This window comes from Mirounga angustirostris, unplaced genomic scaffold (assembly GCF_029215605.1).
Source record: "Mirounga angustirostris isolate CCGP_5_RB_7025 unplaced genomic scaffold, mMirAng1.0.hap1 SCAF_1, whole genome shotgun sequence".
NCBI lineage: Eukaryota > Metazoa > Chordata > Mammalia > Carnivora > Phocidae > Mirounga > Mirounga angustirostris.
In genome coordinates, this window is record NW_026991709.1 from 186,354,063 (window position 1) to 186,379,116 (window position 25,054).

The 25,054-nt window shown below is 36.8% G+C and overlaps 1 protein-coding gene across 5 annotated transcripts in view; it reads right to left on the reverse strand.

The window, feature by feature from the left end:
* Positions 1 to 219: 219 nt before the first annotated feature.
* PTPRG (protein tyrosine phosphatase receptor type G) overlaps positions 220 to 25,054 on the reverse strand; it is a 708,308-nt gene continuing 683,473 nt past the window's right edge. For 3 of the 5 annotated variants that reach the window (XM_064594267.1, XM_064594259.1, XM_064594272.1), the window contains 6 exons: positions 24,588 to 24,664; positions 23,970 to 24,098; positions 20,638 to 20,784; positions 19,817 to 19,959; positions 5,340 to 5,475; positions 220 to 4,783 (listed from right to left, as the gene is read on the reverse strand). In XM_064594267.1, coding sequence (XP_064450337.1) covers positions 4,637 to 4,783; positions 5,340 to 5,475; positions 19,817 to 19,959; positions 20,638 to 20,784; positions 23,970 to 24,098; positions 24,588 to 24,664 — 779 coding nt within the window. In that variant the 3' untranslated portion in view covers positions 220 to 4,636. Of the gene's footprint in view, positions 4,784 to 5,338; positions 5,476 to 19,816; positions 19,960 to 20,637; positions 20,785 to 23,969; positions 24,099 to 24,587; positions 24,665 to 25,054 lie in introns of those variants that run through there. The other 2 variants (XR_010412329.1, XM_064594280.1) reach the window with 2 other exon arrangements.

Here is a 25,054-nt window from a genome sequence, read left to right on the forward strand (position 1 = left end):
ACTTGGTCATTCTTCATTCTTTAAAGATGGAAGAACTCAGAAAAGACATTTCTTTTTGGTTTGCTGCCTATGTAAAGATGCTCTTAACATTTATTTTACTACCATGAAAACTAAGACAAAGAGTTGGCAGGTATAAAGGTTGGCAGGTGATCTGTTAAGGGAGACAAGTAACTTAATTTTATTGGACATATTTTCATAGAAATGCTCAGCACTAATGAATACATCAAAAACCATACTTTATTTTATGTATAGCAATACAATTTACATATTAAATAACACTATAATAGAATGATTTGATAGAGTTTTAAACAGAAGAAAAAAGGGAAAGATTTCAGGTTACAAAACCCCTCCCCCCCTGAACAAACTAAAAAAAAAAAAAACAAACCAACCACTTTTTCCAAATGGGTCAATGCAATGAATGTATTCAGTGACTAATTATGTCTAATTCCTATTGCACAAATGGTCAATGGAATTAAGAAAGAAAACCCAATTTTCACAATCACTGCATCAAAGAAACAACACATGTTGGATCTTTCGGAATGCAAAGATGGTTTTTGCTACTTCAATACACAGAAAGTTGAATTCACATATCCACCACAAAAAACCAAAAATCAAAAAACCAACCAAACAAAAAAAAAACCAAACCAAAACAAAAAGACTATGACGGAGTTGAAACTAGAAAAAAAATTAGCTTTATATGAAAATATAAAATTCTATGATTATATACCATAGATACAAAGTTCCCAGAAGATGCTTATCCAAGCAACAAAATATTTACAGTTTTAATGATTTTAGCTATTTCAAAATGAAGTGAAAGAAACATGAATTAACATGAAGGCTGAGGTTTTTTTTTCTTTTTTCTTTTTTAGAAACAATGGCTGCTTGCTAGTTTCAAATGTCCTAACAAAAAAGGAGTCACTACCCCAAATGTTGGAGAGTTGCAACATTTTATAAAATTGGCTGTCTCCTTTTCTGGAGATGTTTATTTCTTAAAACTCAAGATATTTTTCTTGAAAGTAATTATCCTCTGTAGAAAATGCTTCCCTTTGCAAATATTTAACAAAAATACTAAAAACAGTTTAACAGCTAAGACAAAGTAGAGGCCAAATACTATTACAATTCCTTCCTATTTGTAGCATGCCTTCTTTCTAGAGATAAGTGAAGCCAATATTGCATGTTAATTGCAACTAAGGGAAAGCGCAAAGGGGTAAGTGAAATTATAGCTGTTAAAAAAAAAAAAAAAAAAAAAGCAGGCATTTTCCCTTCATATAAAAATTCACTGGCACCATTTGAACATAAAATTTAGAACGTAAGAGTTGAAAATGCATTTTCCAGTATAACTGCTAAATTCTTAAGACAAACTACATTTTGATTATTACTTCTTAAATTGTGATGAGTTTGGGTTTATTTTTTGCTTAGAATTAGTAATATGTATCTTTGGTAAATTGGTATCTATATTTTAATTTTTAAATATAGTATATATGCATTTAAGAAAAAATTCGTAACAAGGCAGTTGTGCTGTGTCATTATAAAATAATTAAGGTTATTTGTTGATTTCGGTATGTCACTCTGGGCTAAAATTTCCAACAGCCAAACCTTGAACACCATAACCTTCTCTGACCATGCTGGACTCTTCAACTTGAAATAGACTCTAAAAGCTCCAAGGCATAAACATTTAGGAAAGCCAATTCAATTAATCTTATTCTTGAAATTCAGAAGTAACTTTTTTAAACACACACACATATATAAAAGATGATGTGGCTTTTGGATGCAAGAGTTCTCCTGATGGCAATATGGGTCTTCTCTGATGCCCAGCATGGCCACTTGGTCTCATCACTGCAACTCATTATTGTACGAAGTGTGCATTTTGTTCACCTAGAGCTAAATTCATACACCCAATAAGCTTATTTTATAAGATAGCACATGTTAGTCTGCAATAGCTATTTCCTTTCCCCCTGAGTGCAAGTGGTAATAACCTTGTTGTGTAGTTCAGCAGTGTGTTTATGTCTCAAAGAAAACACTGTCTTTGAAACTCTCTGCCTCTGGAAAGATGCAAGAATACTAACATCGATAACAAATGAAGAATAATATTCAGGATACACTCTCTGGGGAAAGTGAGGAACTGCTGAATAGAACTGTCCTCACTGAAGTGTGTTTGGACCACTTTGGCAAGATGGGCAAATAGCAATTGCTCAGATTTCAGTGTGTCAGGATTTGTAGACTGGTTCAAGCCCACTATGGACACATACTTTCTCAGGGAACTTCAAACCATCCTTTTAAATGTTTCTGTTTACTAGCTATATTTCTTTTATTATGACTATGATACCTGTGTAAGAAATGATCACAGAACTGTGTTGGAACTTAAGCCTTCCCAGGACTTGAGCCCACTATAAATAGCACAGAAGGAAACACTTGCTGTTTTCTAACCAATGTTAACTTGTAAGAGAAAAAATTACCAAGGGACCATGAGCCCCAACTTGAACATGACTTCTGGAAGTCCAATATGTGCCAACTACTAAAAAGAGTTCACGCCTATCAATATATAAATGAAGTGTAATCTGCTTAATTGACTGAAATGATCTAGCTCTTGCCATGATCTGCAATCTTGCCCTTCCTGATTCCTCTCAGCCTCTGGCAGTGGTGGTGGTCCTATGTTCAGCTTTCTTCCTCAGGTGTTCGGTAGAGCTTCCTGGTATTGTCTGTGATGGGAGCAGCGGGGCTGCAAAGGTGTTGCTTTCCTCTAGCACATACCATTTAGCACACTACTCACTTGTACACCTTTTCTTAAGCCTCACCTACATGGTTCGTGAACAGTGGACTGTTTTCCATGTTGCAGAATTTCTGTGATGAAAACATGAGATTAACCCTGGCAAGGTACATAGTTCATGAAAACTCCATCAACCTGGCCTCTGCATTGGAACTCCCAAACTTGGGCCTGTAGCCTCTCCTTTGCAGCTTTGGTTCCATAGCACCACTCTGACAAACTTCATAGACGGCCAACTGAAGGTCAATAGAACCTCAGCACTGATTATCATTAATGTCATAGAGCCTACCCAGATAGTATGATAGTAGCCAGTATGGATTTTTTTTGTCGAAGTTTATTGACATAAAAATTAACCAAAACCCTTTTCTCTGTGACAGGCCCAGTTCTGGTGATGATTTCACTTCTAACAGAAGTTATTCCTCAAATGCAAATACGCAATAGAACAGATCTCAGTAGTAGCTTATTTTTCTAACTGAACTGAAATTTCTTATTAATGCTCCTAATTTCCCAATTATGTAGTTACTCCGGGTAAATACGGTTCCCGAGGCTAGATCAAATAACTTCCTTGGGTTCTGTGTAATGATTATCAGCCTCTTTGAGTGAAGTGTGTCTGTTCTGGGGGCTCCACAACACAAGCGCACACAAAGCCATCTCCTTTTAAAATCTACTTGAGAATGTTGATCTCCCCTTCTGTTTAAGATTCTGATTTCCTCTCTCTGAATCAGACTTATCCATGTGTGGGAATCTACACAAGACTTGGGAATCTATCCCAAGACTTTAGCTAATACGGTATTTTCACTTTTATCCTAAGTAGAAGAATGTATATATTTATGGGGTTTATCAGGAAACATTTGGCAAAAAAGGAAAGAAAAGAATGTTAACTATATAGGTAGTTTTTATTAGATAGCTATATGAGTAATAGGGATATTTTAGAGGACTAATTTCAAAATTACACACCTGCAGAAATTTTCATTATTCTATCTGCCATGAGGTGTGATGTTAGAAACCAAAAAGCATGAATGGAGAGTTACTAACAGGATAGGTGAGATGTGTAAAATATTGCCATATCTCTATTGTAAAAGATAGCCCTCATTGTAGGGTGTAGCTATTTCAGAGGGTCAAGATGGAAATAACACACACCGTCCACATAGCTACTGTGAAAATTGTAATACAGAGATATCCTTTATTTTGACACAGTTGGGCATTTTTTTAGGCTATGAATATAACTTTAACTAATAAGTGATGTTCACATAAAGCTCTTAAAGCCTTCTAATTTCTTAATGGATACCTTCACTATCATAAATGGAACTGTTTCAAGGCCATGAGGTTGATAGACTGTCTTAGTAGCTCCCAGGAACCTGCTACTCCTTAAAAGAAAACAATGCCCATTCACTCCATTAAAATACAGAAGGCAGACAGCATGGAGCAGTGCCTGAAAAAAATAGGAGAGGACTGAGGAAAAGCTCAGCATTGCCTGCTAGGAGGATGCAACTGCTCTAGCAATAATAATAATAATAAACCAAGATCCACTGTCATAACAAAGACCTTCACTGTACTGAACTAAAAAGTAGCATGTATGTTGTCATGGAATGTCACATCAGGGCTTGCTTTAGTATTAGATTATAGGCAGTAACACTGATCATATAGTGCAAACTAGGGAAAACTGCGTTTCACTGTGTGAAATGAACAGAGGTGCAAATGCTCAGTAGGATACCATTAAGACATAAAATGGCAAAAAATAAATATCAAAACTTTTATCAGTGTAAAAAAGTAACTGGGTTATTGTATAACCTAGAGTCTGGCAAAAAAGGCCTCAAAAAAGTTCTCAGTCTTCAGAAGTTTTACAAATTAAGTGCCCTTTCAGGATTCCAATCACACTAGAGATTCCATGCTCTCGGCAGGGTCTGATTCATCTGCAATGAGAACAGCACCATTTTTGTCCACTGTCATGGGACCATTTCCATTTTCTTTAGTGCTGACCAAGCTGAGCATTGCTTTATAGACAAACTGGTATTGTTCCTGAAAAACAAGAGGAAGTCCAATTGAGACAAAGAACAGCTGAGTCATTTCATCTAAGGTAGCAAGACCAATTAAAAATGTAATTGTAAAAAACGAGAATGTGCATTTATGCTAAGAAACTTCAAAAAGGTGACTTGGAGCCTTTATAATCAAGACTTATGCATTCTGCATGTCACCTGGATCGTTGTTAGTTTGGAACTAATTCTGTTGACAGTGAATTAAGATCATAGAATATCTGTATGTTGTAACTGGAGAATATCATACTCTAGAAAACCGAGTTTCTCCACGTCATCACTACTGCTGTTTTGAGGCAGATAATTCTTTGTTGTAGAGATCTGTCTGATGCATTGCAAGATGTTTAGCAGCATCTCTGGGTAGGTTCCAATGAGTACTTTCCTCCATCCCCAGTTGTGACAACCAAAAAGTTTCTAGATATTGCCGAACATACCCTGAGGGGCAAAACCATCCCCAGGTGACAACCAGTGTTCTAATTCAAGTGTGAGCCGGAGTTTCAGCTGATAACAGAACAGCTTTCACAAAGAAACAAAGTACTTACAATATCTGTGAATACTCCAGGCCTCATAAGATTAATCATTTTTGCAACCTGGAAAACATCCACAGCATTTTCATTCTCCAGTTGCTGGGACAGGGTGGTAAGGGCACACAACATTCCTGCTGAAACTGCTCCATACCTTGGAGAGGAGAAAAAAAAGATGCTATTTCAGATTTTCTAAGGAATTGAATTTTTGGAATGAAATGAATGTCATGTATTTGCATAGAAGCAAAGTAGACTGCACTGACCACTCTTCTTGAAGCGAATGAAATGCTCGCGGGGGGTAAATGCAGAGGCTATAGCATAAAGGTGACATTTGTTCATGAATGTGAAATCTCCCAAGCTGGCTTATCAGATGCTCAGCTTTATATCCCAGATGAAATGAGAGGCTCAACATTAGACTGGGGATGGCCATAGGAGACATAATGTTGGGGATGAGGTGGGGGACATAACAGGAAAAAGAATATGAGGAACCCAACTACAGGGTCCTGGACATGTAGAGGCGGTGAAAGGATCTGAACAAAAAAAAAAAAAATTTTTTTTTTTAACCGTCCCAAACAGCTAAATTGAACTTCCAGAATGTGACTTCAAATGGAACTATATGGCTCAAAGCGCAGTCCGAAAATTTTCAAAATGAATTTCATATTAGGTAATTATTTTTGGCACTGAAGTGTAACTTAGTAAGAGTACCTTCGATAAAAGTCTTGGAAAAATATGGCACACTCCACACACACACACACACACACACACACACGCGCGCGCGCGCACGCGCATGCACTTAGAAGGGTAGACTTCCTCATCAGGCTAGATTGGCAACCCCATTTTTTCCAGGAACCTGTGGTGGTGTATCAGTGATAAGAAAACAGGATTAAAGGAATTGTTCAAGGTGGTGATGCTGGTAGAAATGAAACTAGAGCTTTATACCCTGTGCTCACTATTCTGTTAAAAACTATTAAATGTGCAGTTTGAGCTGATTATTGTTATATAAAATTAAACCATTACAGATGTTGTACATCTTTAATACAAAAAGACCAGAGTCCCCAACGTGAGAGGTAACCTATCTAGAGGTAAAACTTGTTATACATTTGGGTCTAGCCACCCAGAGTTCGGTGTATCAGTACATTTCAGCCCAGCGCATGACTTCATGTGCTGTATGCATACTGCATGTCCTCTGTTCCCTGTAGATGGGCATTTCCATTGTTCGTATCTTGTGCCCACTAACAGACGTACCATGAGTAGGAGAATTAGGTCACAGGTATGCCCATCTTTAGTTTTAAAGATAGTGCGGTATTTCTCTTCTAGTGGTTGTTACCTGTTTATACCGTTCCCAGCAGGAGAATACTTGCTTTTCCTCATCATTTTATTTTTTTAAAGATTTATTTATTTGAGAGAGAGACAGAAGGTTAGAGGGAGAAGCGGACTCCCCACCGAGCAGGGAGCCTGACGCGGGGCTCGATCCCAGGACCCCAAGATCATGACCTAAGCTGAAGGCAGACGCTTGATGGACTAAGCCACTCAGGCGCCCCTCTCCTCATCATTTTAAAGTTGACACGCTTTCTGCTAATTTGATGGGTGAAAAATTGTATCTAATGTCATTTTAATTTGTATTTTCTCTATTACCAGGGAGGTGGAGAATCTTCTGGGTTTATGGCCCATCTCTAGTTCCTCTTCTAAAGTTGTTTAATAATATACTTTGGCCATTTTTCTTAGCTTTGTCTCTTCTATTTGTAGGATAAGTTGTAAATATTTTTTCCAGTCTCTAGTTTCTCTTAACATTGTTTGTAGGCATTTTTGTTAAACTGAAGTATAGTTTACACATAATCAAATTGATCAGTCTTTTATTTTTGGCTTAACTGGAATCTTGAGAATGCTTTTTCTAACCCAGCATTTTAAAAACATTCTCCTACATTTTTCTATTTTTATTTTTTATTTCATTGTTTAATTCATCTGAGTCTTATTTTGATGTAATTAAAGGTCTGATTTTAGTTATTTTTCCCATGGATAACTACTTTTTTTAATTGGGTAGTCTCATCTTTTCTCGATTGGAGCTTCCTTTGTATCATATACTAAATCCTCATATATGCAGGCCTGTTTCTGAACTCTCTGGCCCTTCAATTTGTTTTTTGTATTTCCCCATATTTGCTTTAATTCCCATAAGGTTTTGATAAGTCTTGACATCTGAAAAAGCAAGTTTCTACAGTAGTCTTGGCTGTCTCTACATTGTTTCATTTTTCTTTTGTGCTTCAAACATTTTCATTTTCACTTGTATACTCATTTCCAGATACCTCTATCCCTCTATCCCTCCGCGTCCTGTTTCATATTAATTTTGAAACTGGATTGTCAAGAAATACAAGTTTTGTTGCGATTTTGCTTAGCTTGGGCTGAGAATATACGGAAAGTAACATCTTTTTGAGTTTTTCTGTTCATGAACATGAGGTCTTTTCTCCCTTTGTTCGGGTCTTTTGCAGTTTTCAATTGTATTTTGTAGTTTTCTTCATTGTCTTTGCCACTTTCATTTTAGGGTAATTTCTAGGTGTTTGAGTTTGTTACTCCTAAGAATGGCCTCTCTTTATGACATTTTGCTTGGTTTTAGTTGATATATAGGAAAGTTATTGATTTTCACATGGTGAACTTGTATCCAGCCACGCAGTTAAGTTCCTAGTAATTGGTGGATTCTCTAGGAAGTTGGCTACATTTTATCTACCAATAATATCAGTTTTGTCTCTTTTCAACTTTTATGTTTTTTATATCTTTTGCTTTTATTGCATTGGCTAGAACCCAATAGCTCTGCATTCTAACCGGTATTTGTAAGGAGGTATCATTGTTTTCTTTAATGGTAAAGCTACTAAGTTTTTAGTATTAAATAAAAATGTTTGCTGTAGGCTTCCAATAAATAACATTTATCAAGTTCAAGAAGAGGCTTTTGACTTTCAGTTTGCTAAGAGTGTTTTTTTGGAGAGGGAGGGAGATCATGAGTGAGTGTGATTTTATTCTGCACTTTCCAACATCTATTGGCTTTTTTAGAAATTCCTTTGATAATGTCCTGCATTCACTTGAGAGAACAGTGGTAACATTTAACCACCTCTATAAGCCTTAGGGCAGATCTTACTTTTTCATGATACAAAATTCTTTTAACCCAATACACTTGATTTTATTTGACAGTATTTTACTTAGATTTTTACATCCATAATCAAATAAGTAAGATTGGCCTATACTTTTCCATTCTGGTGCTAGCCTTTTTTTTTTAACCATGGTTACATTAAATTTCCTGTGTTACTGTTCAAGGGTAGCCTGATGAGGACTTGGTGGACCTTAACAGTTTGGGAACTCACCTGTGTATTCATTTCTTCAACGTTTACTAGTATAAAGAATTTCAAGCGTTTATTTCCTTTAAAATATTTCTATTTTTAACCTTTTATTTTTTTTATTATTAAGATTTTATTTATTTATTTGAGAGAGAATGAGAGACAGAGAGCATGAGAAGGAGGAAGGTCAGAGGGAGAAGCAGACTCCCTGCTGAGCAGGGAGCCCGATGCGGGACTCGATCCCAGGACTCCAGGATCATGACCTGAGCCGAAGGCAGTCGCTTAACCAACTGAGCCACCAGGCACCCATTAACCTTTTATTTTTAGAAAACATCAAACATACACACAAGCACAGTCACCTTCACGTAGCCACTACTCAGTTCCAGTTGTCATGGGCTCATGGCCAAACTTGTTTCACATCTACTTCCTCTCCCATATACTTTGAAGCATATCCCAAATATTTTATTCATTAGTATTTTTGTGTAAGAATTAAAAGATAAAGATTTTTAAAAGTATGAAACATTGTCATGCCTAAGCAAATTAACAGTTATCAAATAGTTTTTATGTAATTACAGATTAATGGTAGATCTTTTCCTTCCCAATGTTATTTTATGCCTTCCCTTATTTTTTTCTTTACCATTTTTCAAAATTTTATGTTTTATGAGACTTTATTCATCCTTTTATTCAGTTCTTAGAAAATCTCAGCCATTATCTCTTCTTCTTAGTCTCTTTTCTCAACATGGATCACCTCTCAGACATATGCTAGAACTTATCTAGCTTCCGTAATGGAGTTTGATTTCACTTCTGTCTGTTCTACCACTACTAGCCCATCTCGTTTTTCCCATTTCTTAGACTCTCATTTGTTTCTGCTTAATAATACATGTTTCTGATTAAGGTCATAGTCTTCTGTTAGATCTCAGGACATATATTTTTAAATTCTCTTAATACTGCTCTAGTAACTGAACCACTTTTTTGTTGTTGATTTGATGGCTTTCCTCACATTCTGAATTGTACGAGTATACCTTCTCATTTTAGCATAACTTTTTTTTTTTTTTAGATAAAATCTAACCTTTGCTTTACTCTGTTCTAGTGAAACTGTTAAGACTCAGGACCCTTTTCGCCCCACTTTATCTTTTTCTTAGAGCTATCTATAGCCATTCAGAAAAGTCAGGTATTACATATTTTATTATTTTATTATATAGTGTGTAAGCTCTGTAGGATTACTCTGGCCTTTCCTTGGATTGCCTTTCCTAGATTTTTGCCACTCTCAAATAAGTACCTAAATTAAAAGGAAGTACCTACACAGTAAGATTTCAAACATGACTGGAAACTAAGTGAAATTAGTCAAATATACAGATAATTTAAGTATCTTCTACATACCAAGCATTATAATGAAAGGATAAAGCCTGAAAAAATGAAGGCCATTCTCAGAAGTTTAGCAATTAAGTAGGATTAAAGGATGTGTATCAAGTTTCATGGATTTGCACTTCAAACTACAAGGACTTGGTGAAAAAGTGATACAAGTAATTTATAACCTAGATAAAAGAAGAATAGTGTATAAATACATTGGCTTTGGTAGTTTGCCTTTTTCAAAGAGCCCATTGAGAGCAATGTTTATTTAGTGCCGTTAAGAAAGAGCCCCCAAATGTATTTTTGTCTTGCCCATACCTCAAGGAAAAAAAAGTACTTAAAGTACTTTTGTACTTTACTTACCTGATGTAAGTAATGTTTTAAGTGTTCTATGTTCATTTTAAAACACATTGGGGTTCCTTATTTTGTCACTGTATATGCCCCTGCCCATTTAATGATACTGTTTACTGTTCCATATAGTTACAATTATCCTACCTTTGCTTTTAAGAGGTTTTAAAAATCCTAAGAATGAAATTTAGAGTTATAACCCTGTCACTATGAAGAAAGCAAAGCTTCCCTTAGAAATCAATATGGCAGGAAGGAAAACAGAGTTAAAGCTTGAGTACTCATCAAGCCAGGGGAATAAAGGCAACACAAAAGCCTTCCACAGGACTTTAAGAAATTAAAACTTGGGACGTGAATGAGAAAATAAAGTCGGAAAAAATGTAGTCTGAAGAAATGAGTGAGATGAGTGCAAGAGTGTTTCCTGTGACAACCAGTGGGAGGCAGTGTTAAGCAGAATTCGAAGATCAATCTGGATCTGACTGCAGCCAGGGCCAGTTTCCTGGCTTCACTCTGTGTAGTTGCGGAGAGTCCTGCACTTTGATGGGTCTCCTCAGAAGAGTCCTGCACTTAGTTTAATGCTGTATTGTTGCCATCTGTACATTATTTTTTCACTGAGGTATAGCTGACATACAATATTAGTTTCAGGTATATAACCTAGTGATTTAACAAGTATACACGTTATGAAATATTCATCAAGATAAGTGTAGCGACCAAAGTTATTACAGTATTATTAACTATATTCCCTATGCTGTACTTTTCATCCCTGTGATTTACTTATAACTGGAAGTTTGTACCTACTAATCCCCTTACTGGTTTTGCCCATCTTCCCACTGCCCTCTGACAACCACCAGTTTGCTCTGTGTATTGAGTCTATTCTATTTTTGTTTTTTAGGTTCCACACAGATGTAAAACTATGTGGTATTTGTCTTTTTTTTTTTTTTAAGATTTTTATTTATTTGACAGAGACACAGTGAGAGAGGAACACAAGTGGGGGAGTGGGAGTGGGAGAAGCAGGCTTCCCGCTGAGCAGGGAGCCCGATGTGGGGCTTGATCCCATGACCCTGAGATCATGACCTCAGCTGACGGCAGACGCTTAACGACTGACCCACCCAGGTGTCCCTATGTGGTATTTGTCTTTATAGGACTTATTTCACTTAGCCTAATACTCTCTAGTTCCACCCATGTTGTTTTAAATGGTGAGAGTTCCTTCATTTTTATGGCTGAGTAATATCCCACTGTATGTATATACTACGTCTTCTTTATCCACTCATCTGTTTATGGACACTTAAGGTTTCTTCCATATTGTGGCTATTGTAAATAATGCTGCAATAAACCTAGGGGTGCGTGCATCTTTTTCAATCAGTGCTTTTGTTTTCTTCTGATACATACCCAGAAATGGAATTCCAGGATCACATGGTATTCCTATTTTTACTTTTCTGAGGAACCGCTGTATGGTTTTATACAGTGGCTTCACCAATTTATATTCTCACAAACAGTGCACAAGGGTTCCCTTTTCTTTACATCCTCGCCAACACTTGTTACTTCCCCTTTTTGTATTAGCCATTCTGACTGGTGCGAGGTGACATATCACTGTGATTTTGATTTGCTTCTCCCTGATGATTAGTGGTACTGAGCACCTTTTCATATGTCTGTTGGTCATCTTTGGATATTTTCTTTGGACAAAGGTTGATTCAGGTCCTCTGCCCACTTTTAATCAGGTTTTTTTTTTTGTCTTTAAATTTTAAGTTTTATGAGTTCTTCATATATTTTGCATATTAGCTCCATATCAGATATATCATTTGCCAATGTCTTCTCCCATTCAGTAGGCTGCACTTTGTTTTGTTGGTTTCCTTGACTATGCAAAAGCTTTGTAGTTTGATGTTGTCTCAACTGTTTATTTGCGCTTTGGTTTCCTTTGCCTGAGGAGACAGATCCAGAAAAATAATGCTAAGGCTGATGTCCAAGAGATCACTGCTAGTATTTTCTTTAATGGTTTCAGGTCTCACATTTAGGTCTTTAATCCATTTTGAGTTTATTTTTGTGTATGGTGTAAGAAAGTGGTCCCATTTTTTTGGTTTTTTAACTTTTTGTTTTGCTTGTAGCTATCTAGTTTTCCCAGTACCACTTACTGAAAAGACTGTCTTTTTCCCTTTGTATATTATTGCCTTCTTTGTTGTAGATTACTTGATCATATAAGCGTGGGTTTATTTCTGGGCTCTTTATTCTGCTCCATTGATCCAGGTTGTTTTTGTGTGAGTACCATCATACTGTTTTGATTATTACAGCTTTGTAGTATAGTTTGCAATCAGGGACCTCCAGCTTTGTTCTTCTTTCTCAAAATTGCTTTTGCTGTTAGTGGTCTTTCGTAGTTCCATGCAAATTTTAGGGTTATTTATTCTAGTTCTGGTAAGAATTTCATTGAATCTATAGGTTATTTTGGGTAGTATGGACATTTTAATAATAACTTAAAATAAGAATGATATATCTTTCCATTTGTGTCATCTTCAGTCTTTTTCATCAGCATCTTAAAGTTTTCAGAGTATAGGTCTTTCACCTTCTTGGTTAGGTTTATGCCTAGTTATTCTGTTCTTTTTGATGTAATTATAAATGGGATTGTGTTCTTGTTTTCGGCCACTTGTTGTATAGAAATGCAACAGATTTCTGTATATTGATTTTGTATCCAGCAACTTTACTAAATTCATTCATTCTATGTGTAGTACTATCTGCAAATAGTGACAGTTTTACCTCTTCCTTACCAATTTGTATGCCTTTTTATTATATTTTCTTGTCTGATTATTGTGGCTAAGACTGTAGGTACTTTGTTGAATAAAAATGGTGACAGTGGACATCCTTTTCTTGTTCCTAATCTTAGAGGAAAAGTTTTTAGCTTACCATCATTGAGTATAATATTAGCTGTGTTTGTCATATATGGCCTTTATTATATGTAGGTATGTTCCCTGTAAACTCCCTCTGTTGAGAGTTTTTATCATCAAGAGTAGACGTTGAATTTTGTCAAATGCTTTTTTGAATCTATTGCCATAATCATAATTTTTATCCTTCATTTTGTTAATGTGGTATATCATGTGATTGATTTGTGGATATCAAACCATCCTTGCCATCCTCAGAATAAATCCCATCTGATCCTGGAGATCAGAACTGAGTTTAGTTTGCTAATATTTTGTTAAAGATTTTTGCATCTATGTTTGTCAGAGATATTGCCTGTCATTTTCTCTTTTTTTGTAGTATCTTTGGTTTTGGTAGCAGGGTAATGGTGGCCTCTTAGAATAAATTCCTTCCTCTTCTGTTTTGCTTTTGGAATAGTTTGAGAAGGATAGGTATTAACTCTATTTTAAATGTTTGGTAGAGGGGCACCTAGGTGGCTCAGTCAGCTAAGTATCCGACTCCTGATTTTGGCTAAGGTCATGATCTCAGGGTCGTGGGATCAAGTTCATTGTTGGGCTTCATGCTCCGTGTGGAGTCTGCTTGTCCCTCTCCCTCTGCTCCTCCCCCCACTTGTTCTTTCTCTCTCTCTCTCTCTCACAAAGAAATAAAATCTTTAAAAATATGTTTGGTAGAGTTCTGTGAAGCCATCTGGTCCTGGACTTTGTTTGTTAGGAGGTTTTCATTACAGATTCAATTTTGTTACTAGTAATTGGTTTGTTCAGATTTTCTACACCTACTTCAGCCTTGGAAGTTTTTTCTAAGAATTTTTCTAGGTCTTCTAGGTTTGTCTCATTTGCTAGCTTATAATTTTTAATAGTAGTCTACTATAATCCTTTGTATTTCTTTGGTGTTGGTTATAACTTCTCTTTCATTTCTGATGTTATTTTAGTCTGCTTTCTTTCTTGAGGAGTCTGGTTAAAAGTTTCTCAGTCTTGCCTATCTTTTCAAAGAACCAGGTCTTTGTTTCATTGATCTTTTCTATAGTTTCTTAAGTCTCCATTTATTTCCACTCTGATCTTTATTATTTCCTTCCTTCTACTAAATTTTGGCTTTGTTCTTTTCCTAGTTCCTTTAGATTACTAAGGTTAGATCGAGATTTTTTTGTGTTTCTTGAGGTAGGCCTGTATTGCTATAAATTTTCTTTTAAAAACTGCTTTTGCTGGATCTCAAAAGATTTTTTTAAAGATTTTATTTATTTATTTGAGAGGCAGAAAGAGAGAGAGAACACGAGCGGGGTGAGGGGCAGATGGAGAGGCAGACTCCCTGCTGAGCAGGGAACCTGGTGCCGGACTTGATCCCAGGACCCTGGGATCATGACCTGAGCAGAAGGCAGACGTTTAACTGATTGAGCCACCCAGGTGCCCCATCTCAAAAGATTTTGAACCTCAAAGATTTTGTGTTCCCATTTTAATTTCCTCCAGGTATTTTTTTATTTCCTCTTTGATTTCTTAACTCATCCTCCATATGTTTGTATTTTTTCCAGTTTTTTTCTTATAATTTAGTTTCACACTGTTGTGGTCAGAAAAAATGTTTGATGTGATTTCAGTCTTTTTAAACCTATGGAGACTTGTTTTATGCCTAATATGTGATCTATCCTGTAGAATATTCCATATGCACTTGAAAAGAATGTGTATTCTGCTGTTCAAGATGGAATGTTCTGTATGTATCTGTTAAATCCATCTGGTCTAATGTGTTGTTCAAAGCCAATGTTTCTTTATGAATTTTCTGTCTGGATGACCTATTTTATTACTGTTAGTTTCCCCCTCTATGTCTGTTAATATATTTTTTTTTTGTCAATATTTTTATATATTTAGGTGCTCCTATGTTGGGTGCATAGATACTTATAATTGTATATCCTCTTGTTGGATTGATCCTTCTTATTTTTTAAAATTTTATTTGAGAGAGCAAGCACAAGCAGGGGTGGGGGCAGAGGGAGAAGCAGACTCCTCACTGAGCAGGGAGCCCGATGCAGGGCTCCATCCCAGGACCCTGAGATCATGACCTGAACTGAAGGCAGACACTTAACTGACTGAGCCACCCAGGCGCCCTGGATCCTTTTATCATTATGGAAATGTCCTTGTCTCATTACATTCTTTGTTTTAAAGTCTATTTTGTCTGATATAAATACTGCTACCCCAGCTTGTTTTGTTTCCATTTGCATGGAATATCTTTTTCCATCCCCTCAACTTCCAGTCTGTATGTGTTTGGGGCTGAAGGGAGTCTCTTACAGGCAGCATCTGGACAGGGTTTTGTTTTTTAAAATCCATTCAGTCACCCTATGTCTTTTGATTGAACATTTAATACTTAAAATAATTATTGAGATATGTACTTACTGCCATTTTGTTCATTGTTTTCTGGTTATTTTTATAGTTCTTCTATGTTCCTTCTTCTCTTGCTCTTTTCCCTGTGACTTTCTTTAGTGTTTTGATTCCTTTATTTTTAATGTATCCATCACAGGTTTTGGGTTTATGATTTCTATAAGGTTCATATATAACATCCTAAGTATATAGCAGTCTATTTTAAGTTGGTGGTTGCTTAAGTTCAAACACATTCTAAAAGCTACACATTTTATGTGTATGATGCTGTATTGTACATCTTTTTGTGAATCCCTTAATTCTTTAGATATTAGTTTCACCTTTTAACCTTTATACTAGCTTTACGATTGATTCTACCTTTACTGTGTATTTGCTTTTGCCAGTAAAATTTTTTTCTTTCATAATTTTCTTCTACTTACAGCCTTTCCTTTTTCACTTAAAGGGTCATCTTTAGCATTTCTTCTAAAGCTGGATCAGTGGTGATGAACTCTTAATTTTTGTTTGGTAAACTATCTCTTCAATTCTGAATGTTAACTGGGTATAGTATTCTTGGTTGTGGTTTTTTTTTCCTTTCTACACTTTGAATATATCATGCCACTCCCTTCTGGACTGTAGGTTTCTGCTGAAAAATCAGCTGATAGCCTTATGGGGCTTCCCTTCTAAATAACTAGTGCTTTTCTCTTATTACTTTGAATTCTTCATCTGGAAATTCTTAATTTTTGAACAAGAGTTCCTGCATTTTCATTTTACATGGGACCCCACAAATTATGGTAGCTGGTCCTGGCTGACACTATTTGTGTACACAGGCCCTATTAGCTTCACACTGCCACACATGTTAAGGGATCCTAAAATTATCTTCCTAGTGCAGTAATGTTGAGGTTCAAATGAAAAACAGAATTAGTTATATTTATGGGTATCTTTGCAGCAGTTGACAGAGAAAGCGGTCCATACAGTTCTGCATCTCCTATGGCTTATCTCAGGATCAAATGAAAATAAAAGGTTATTGGTGATCCTCAAAGAGCTTTTGCTTATTTGGGCTGTATCTATTGATATTTACTGTATCAAAAATTGGAACTGAGAAAATGTTAAACACAAAACCATGCAAGCACACATTATGGTAGCCATCAGAGTGAGAATGAACAAGGCAAATGGTATCTTTGCATTATTACGAAAATAGTTTTGACCTTTTAATGGCCTCCTTCCCAACCTGCAGTACTCACATCATACTTTGTTAATGGAATTAGCCTCCTAGGAGCTCTAACAGGATGATAGATATACCTCCACAGTGAATAATATTAAATATTTGCACAAGAAACTGTTCTTCTGTGAGTGAACGTCTACTCTGTAGTCTCATGAGACTGTAAAGACCGTGCTTATGTTCCAAGAATGTAAGCTCTGCTTAAAAAATCTGACCGTAATGCTGACAGATGAGTCTCTGAACAGAATGGTCTCGAATACAGGATGCTGTGAATAAAACTGTTTGCCTTTAAGCTGTGCTTGCCTTCAAATAGAATCAGTTTACTTTTGGGTGTGGAATTTTATCCTCAGATCATTTATCTAGAAACTTTATCCATCTGGCACACAGCTGAGAGCCCTGAGAGTAGGTGTTAAGAGATCTCTGTGTAGACCCGATAAATATCAAGTTTGTCCACTCAAAGTTCAACTCTTAAAGTGCAAGCAGCGAGGCTTTCTCTTCCGACCTGCTCACTTCTAGTTTTGATAGAGCTTAAACATTCGTAAGGAGGCAAGATAACGAGAAACAAAATGCAAGGCACAAGGCTCTCTGGGGAAAGTTCATATTAAGGATACTGTACATATCCTTAATTTGTAGGTCAGTTTGCAGCACGGTACCCATTCTGTGCCAGGCATTGAGCTTCACCCAGTGGAGACTGGGACAAATGAGTTACCTCTGCTGGTCTCAACAAGGTGGGGGTGACAATGCTGTGAACAAGCAGTTGCAACAGGATGTGCTACCCAAGAACACTGGTAAGAATGTGATGTTTGTTAGTGATTTTAAATTATTACCTCTTCAAAGAGAGTGACTTTTAAAGTGTCTGTTGACTGAAAGAGCCCTCAAGGGAAATAGTATCTGCAGAGGCAAGGTGGCTTGCAGGAAGTCAGTGGAGGATTGCTTCGACCAGATCGTAAAGGAATTTGAAAAGTGTACTGAGAGAATGGGTGACATCAAGAAGACTCATGGAGTCTTCCTTCCAGTGAGATGTGGAGGTGAGGGGGCATACCAAAAGGACTCTGGCACGTTTCTGGTTTGCCCAACTCTGGGGCTGGGGACAGGCGGGGAAGATGATGAGTTTGTTTTTAGACATGCTACATTTGAGGTGTTTGTGGGCCACCAGGAAGGGATATTTACAGGTACAAAAAGTAGGTAGGATGGAAACTGAAAGCTAAGTGGTGTTCAGAACATTGCACTACCACGAGCAGCTGTTTAATATGCTTGGGTAATGTGGAAAAATAACTTCTACAGAATTGCTTATCTCCTGAAGAGTGGATAAAGGAAGGAACATGTTTCTTCAGTGGCTTTTAGTCCGGCTCACTTACATGATTTGTGCTGATCTAGTTCAGAGTTAATTTGCTCTTTTCTTATGCAGGCCTAAGAACAAGCTATATTTGATTAATTTCAGAGGTCATATATGTGGAATAAAATAAAAATCACTCAGTAAGACAATATACCCCCAAACTGAATACAGACAAATGAATCAGATAGTTCTTTTTAAATGGTTTAACAAGTTGCTAGTTTTTTCTTTCCCACATCCCTTACCATGAAATATAAGTTTAGCTGCATGACTGCATTGAGCACAAAATCATAACAACATCAGTCACAGAACTGGGCAGCAGCATTAGAATTCAGTCCCCAGAGGTATTTGGAAAGCTAACACAGATTAGTAGGGGGGAAAACTATAGAAGCAGCCCTAATGTTACACTATAACTGCATACCCCAAATTTCCATAGACCAGGACTAGCTGCCCAGTTAGTTTGATGCTGGCTTCGCTATTTAAACACTGCTGGCAGTTGCCCTGTTTCTAGGCATCTTAGTAATGACTATAATGTTTTCCTCTTTCTTTCCCCCCTAAACTCAATCTAATTAAGAGTTGGACCAACATTTTGAAATAGTCATTGTTTCCTTAAAAAGAACATAAAAATCTTTGGAAGCAGCCATCTTCAAATATGAGGAACCATGATCTGAGGTACTGACCTACGCTGAAAGTCTGTGCTCACTTCATGTTGCAGCATTCGTTTAGAAAAAATGAAAGACTTAACAATAAGCTTTACTCTCAAATTGATTAATAACTATGCTTCCAGAGTAGCTGTTAATTTAATGAATGTAATGGGTACACACTGAGAATTTGCTGACCAAAGGAGCTACCTTGGAAGTAAAACAGAAATGAGGATAGAGGGGCACTTGAGTGGCTCAGTCAGTTGAGCATCCAACTCTTGGTTTTGGCTCAGGTCATGGTCTCAGGGTCTCAGAATCCAGCCCCACTTGGGTTCCATGTTCAGCGGGGAGTCTGCTTCTCTCCCGCTGCCCCCACTCTCTAATTTTTTTTCTTGTTTTTAAAGAAATGAGGATCTATAATTGGTGCCATATTAGCTAAAAGCTTGTGAGAGTCTGATCTACAGGTCAATCTCAGCCATGAAGTTTGACTCCAAATATTCACATACTATAAGGTTTATCTATCAACCTTTCCCTCTGACTAAAGGGGAAAGTGTCTGGGTTTGAATACCATGTGGATGCCTCGAAGCTCTGACACCAGGAGCAAATTATTTGTTCTCCTTGAGAGTCATATTCTTTAAACTTCCAAAACACATTGTAAACTCTAAATTTATCATTAATAGTAACTTTCTCACTCCTAATCAACTAAACCATATTTAAAAAATTTTCTTCTCTAATAAGTGTTTGTAGGGATATAAAAATAAATATTTAATTATTAACTATTTACATTTTCTGTTTAGTGTTTTTGAAACATAAATCCTCAGGAAGCTTGCAAGTCTACTTTTGTAGGCTGGTATAGTGCTTTGACCTTCTAGAACATACACTCCAGGAATATCTGAAGTCTGGGAAGGGCCTGACACATTAAAATGCAAACAGATTTACAACAGGCCCTTGTACACACTGGTAACACAGAATGGTCATGATCTTCCCTTTCCACTCCCAAAGCAATTCAACAAGAAAAATGTTTGAATTTTAAAATTAAGAAATACATACTCATCATGAACAATGGTGGGGCCATCCCTTGTTAAGGCCTCTTCCTTGATGACATTGATAAGTTCGAAAGTACTGCTGATGGGGGCATCTGGGTTAGGCCATTTGGGACACTGGAAGTGCCGAACCTCTAGGACGTAGTCATCCTATAACCAATACAACAAGTCATAGCCCATCTGTTATTTCCTGACACCTATAATCTGGGGACTAGAACTTGCTCCTGAGAAAATATGTATTAGAGATAATTGACAAATGCCAAATACTAGGGAGGACTGACTTCCTGCCCTTAAAAAACGACCAGGTCATGATAGTAGAATCCTATTTTGTTCTGGGGACAATAAAATTTTAAGTGACAATAAATTATAAGAGACTTTATATCCTATTCTATCTTATCTATACATTTAAAGGAAAAGAAGACCAAGGGTTAGATCATCATTTAAGTTATTAATATAAGATAGCTCTTCTTTCTCCCCACCCCATAATAAGTTATTACATATCAAAATGTCATTTACTAAAAAAAAAAAAGCCTTACTATTATCATCTGTAACACATTGCAAGGTTTACATTTCTGGGGGGCAAAGAGACTGTTGAACTCTAGTATATTGTTTTCATAATTAGGTCAACAGACCTATTTGTATGCATGCTCAGAGGAACTGTTACATTTCATCTACCCAGCTGGAAAAAGCAAATATTTGAAGGAAGTGTACATATTTAAAATTAAGTCATACTCAAATGCCTGAGCCTGTCTTGAGGGTGGCAAGTGACTTTATTATTACTTAAAGACGATGCAGGGCCCAAGTATGTCTGTTGGAGGTTTAAGTTACCTGTGTAGCTTCAAGGATAAAGTCATGGATGATAATTTGTTCTTCATTAGAGAGACACAGTCTGTCTTTGCTGATAAGGGTGACGGTAAAGGCCTCACAGTTCATGGATTCTTCTCGACTCGGCCAGTATACAAACTCATCTTCTGCCTATGGGAACCCCCCCAAAGAAAAAATTCCTCTGCAGTGCTGTCAAACATTTGTTTTTGAATTTTCTTGCAAATTGACGTATAATGTTTGCCATCTCCTGTACCTCCCGAGTCACCATTTCATCATGCCCAGTTCACCAAGTTCAGTGTGATTGTAAAATATACTCGATAATAACCATTTCCTAGCACTTCCCGCCTAGGGCACTGTAACAACCAAAAATGCTCCCTCTAGAGGTGATATATTAAAATTAATCGACCTAGATCCTGGTTGGGTTTTTTTTTTTGGTTTATAAGTTTTGTTTTGTTTTGTTTTACTGTGATACATTATAGAAAATTTCTCAACTGGAGTTAGTATATTATTTCACAACTGCTTAAGCAACTAAGACATCCTAGTTTTTACTTCCTATGGATTATGTAAACAGTTCTACAGTTGATTAGCATTTTGCCAAGGAATTTCATCAACATTATCTTACTTAGTTTTTACGATATACTAGTGAGGTAAGGGATTTTTATCATCTGTCTTTACAGAGGAGGACATCAAGACTCAGGGAAGTCCTTAAGTTGTCTCAAGTCACACTGCTACTAAATGGTAAGCAACAGAACCTGTCTGGGAAGAGGTCATGCATAAATAAGCTTATGTTGGCATGAAGTACAAAGTGCTCTTTCAAAGACCAGTTAATCTATCCATGTTAGGCTTCAAATGGAGATTAACATAGAAAAAGTCTTTCAGCCTTGAATCAGGCAAACTTTAAATGTTCATCTATTTTAGGATTAAAAATAAATATTCAGGCGTGGTATTTGAATTCCATCCCTGAAAACTGTAGAGGCCTAAGAAAAAGTTAAGGGGTACATATGTTGGAGATTTTGTGAGAAGTACAATGATATCCTAAGATAAGACCCCTGACCCCCATTGCCATGCCTCTCTTTCTCATCAGTTCAAATGGCAAACTCTGCTTTGCCCAGCATTATCTATACTTCTAGGGGCATTTTCCTGAAAATGCTTAGACACTACTAGTGAAGTCAGAAATAATTCTAATGTTCAAAACAAAGAAGGTTTTGTTTAATCTTACATTGTTGCATCAGAAATGAGCCAACAGTCCAATAAGACTTATCACCCTTTCAAGTTTCAATATAGCTTATTGCCAAGTACATTTTTATTTTTAAAGCTCAGCATAAGGGGAAACAGATTAGCAATTGGGTTTAGTCTATACAAAAGAAGTCTGTAACTGTCAGGGGTTTTAATACATTTTGTCCAAGGAAATGGAAGTAAGACCCTTTTAACAGATACTAAAGATGTAAGGTAATAATGGACAGGGCCTATACATTTAATCAATATGCACAGCTTAAGCATAGGATTTAGGATTGGATGTGATCCTGAATAAATTAATCTGGGCCTTAATTTCCATATCTGAAAAGTGGGAATAACAACATTATGTACCTCTAAGAAATTAACATGAATCGTAAATTACCAAATTGGCCTAATAACTGCCAAAGGGATTTTAATAATGGTGGAAGAAAGGCAAAAAACAACAAAAACCTTCTGAATACAGAGCGCAAACTGATCATCTTCAAAGACTATGAAAAATACATGCTGCTGCTTAATTCAGCAGGAACTCCAGTCTCGTGGCTATTTTGCTTACAAATATATTTGTAGATCAAAGGTCCCTGTATTTTTAACAGTGCTTTCTGAGCTAGGAACCAGTGACTTTGGGCTACTCAAAGCATCATGGTCTTGTCAAGTTATAGCAGTGATAAATAATAAAGCAAACAAAGAGAATCTACATTTTCAGGAAAAATGTGCACTAATAAATCTGACTTTTAACTCCGGAGCTGAGAATGGATTCTAGCCAGGTCTCCCTCAGCCTGAGACACTGAGATGACCTGTTCCGGGGCAGGTCAAGGTCCTCACTGTCTGCAGAGCATGTATGGACTCAGGTGGTCTAGCCTACCCACTACAAATGAGCCTGTGTGATAGATGCTTTTGGTGACCATCCTGTGTTAAGTGACAATAACAAAATAACTGACTCATCCAACAAATGAACGTTTTAACAACCCTAAATGCCTCCAATTTCCACATGCCAAACAGAATAGACCCCTATTGCCAGCTAATTTGAAAATTTACACTCCAGTTTTTAGCTTAAGATTCTCAATTTTGTTGCCATTCTATCATACAGAAGCAGTCTTGGTATTCTGAAGCTGGAGCAAAATGCGACAAAGTGAAGAAGTTCCTACTGACTGGGCACACAGTCAAATGCATGTCATCAAGACTAGGGGTTCAATCACATGCTGTTCTTTCTTGATTAAAAAAATTCACTAATCTGATACTCATGGAAGCAACTCCTCATTGTTTTTTGTTTTCATTTTGTGGGCTTACATGTCCTCATAATAACTTCTGACCACCCAACTAATTCTGAAAGTTAAGCTCATCTTGATAGATTTGTTCACCCTTCTTTTACATAATCTCCAGACACAGCAGGGAAGGACTCAAGGGAGGAGAGAAAGAGGCTATGGCTCAGTCAAGGTCTTAAAAGCACCTTTAAAATGGAACAAAATAGCCTTTCTGTATTTCCTTCCCTGTAATGGATCTGCTCTGCCTGTGGAATGGGGGAGAAATAATGATACATCATTAGTACTTTTGATATAAAGTTTTTGGGGTAGGGCTAGGAAACCTTTCTCTGATGTGGGGTGGGACAAATAGCATAGCAAAGGATTAAAAGACAGGTCACGCAGGTTCAAATCCTGCCTGCAATTATTTGTGTATATGCCCTTAGGCAAGTTACTTTCCTCAATTTTCTTAGCTATTAAATGAAATGATAGTAGTAGAGAGGATTAAGCAAGTTAATACATGTAAACACAGTTACATACTCAAATGTTAGCTGCTATTTTGTTTTTTACAAATGACACCTAGCAACTGAGAGGTCAGGTTAAGGTCACATGTTAAAGGAGGTTACTCAAAGGCCCTTTTCCAAAACCTTCTATTCCCCGGTCATGTACAGCATGAGAACATCAAGTAATGGAGCTGACAGGGACAGTAACTGTACCGTAAGAATACAAAAGGAACCCGAGAGAAGTCTAGATGCCCTCCCAAGCACACACACACAGTGGAGGCCTGTGGTAAGGTATCAGAATGATTTATGCTTACGGCCTCACAGGCTCATTAATATATAGCAGATGTGCTTTGCTTACCAAGCTCTGGTTGTCTGGCAGCATGACAATGATCTGTGCATTATGATCCCAAATCATTCGCCAGAAATCTTTCGTAGTATGTGGCAGAGGATGCTGGGTTATAATAAATTCATTGCTCCTATAATAGCCCTTCAGTTAGGGAGACGGAAAATCAGCAGTTACAAACATTTTATTCTGACGTTGGGGTAGTAAAATCCGTTCATGAAATAAGACAGCATTGTTTTGACCTCACTTAAACAATTGAAAAAGGCAGTCTGTACATGTGTTTAATTTTTAGATGTACATGCTAACACGTGTAGATCATCTTATCTCCACATACAATTCCCTTCTCGTTACCCCTGCTGTTTTTACTTAACAGCAATTTCAACATTTATTCAAACATTAGATGGGTGAAATTAACAAGAAAATTAATTCCTTAACACTTTTCTTAAAGGATTTCTGTACCCCTGCTGATTCGGAGTCTTTTGTTAAAGGTCACCAGATACAGAAATCTCTCTAATTTTTATATTACACATCGAAAAATTATTCGAAAAATGAAATCAGCCACATAGGTGGTATGTGCTCTTTAGCACCTTTTAGTTTAATTGAATTTATTTATAATTAACTGTTGAATCTCACCATGATATAAGAAGCATTAATGTAATCTGTTCCTTTCATTCCAGGCAATGGTGCAAGACCCACTCGGGCACGCTCAGCTGTAGTATGGAAAAAAAAAAAAACCACCACATTTGCCTTATTACACACACAGAACCAATAATGCTTTCTGAGATTCACTTGGTGAGTAATCTATTTCCCTGGCTCCCCTTTCATTTTAAAACTCACCTATATTTTTGACTAAGCTAAAGGGTCAGCTAAGGCAGAATGTAAATGGAATTTTGCTGCACATTCCCAGAAGGGTAAAGGCATTACAGGAATAAAATCTTACTGTGAGAGAGGTTTTCACAGCAGATCACAAAGAGAACACTCTGTGCAGAGATGACAGAGGATTTCAGATAATTTTTGGCCCTGGTTTGATATTCTTACAATTATACCAACACACTATACTTTTGCTCTTTTGCCATTCCCTTCCCATTTTTCTCCCCGTA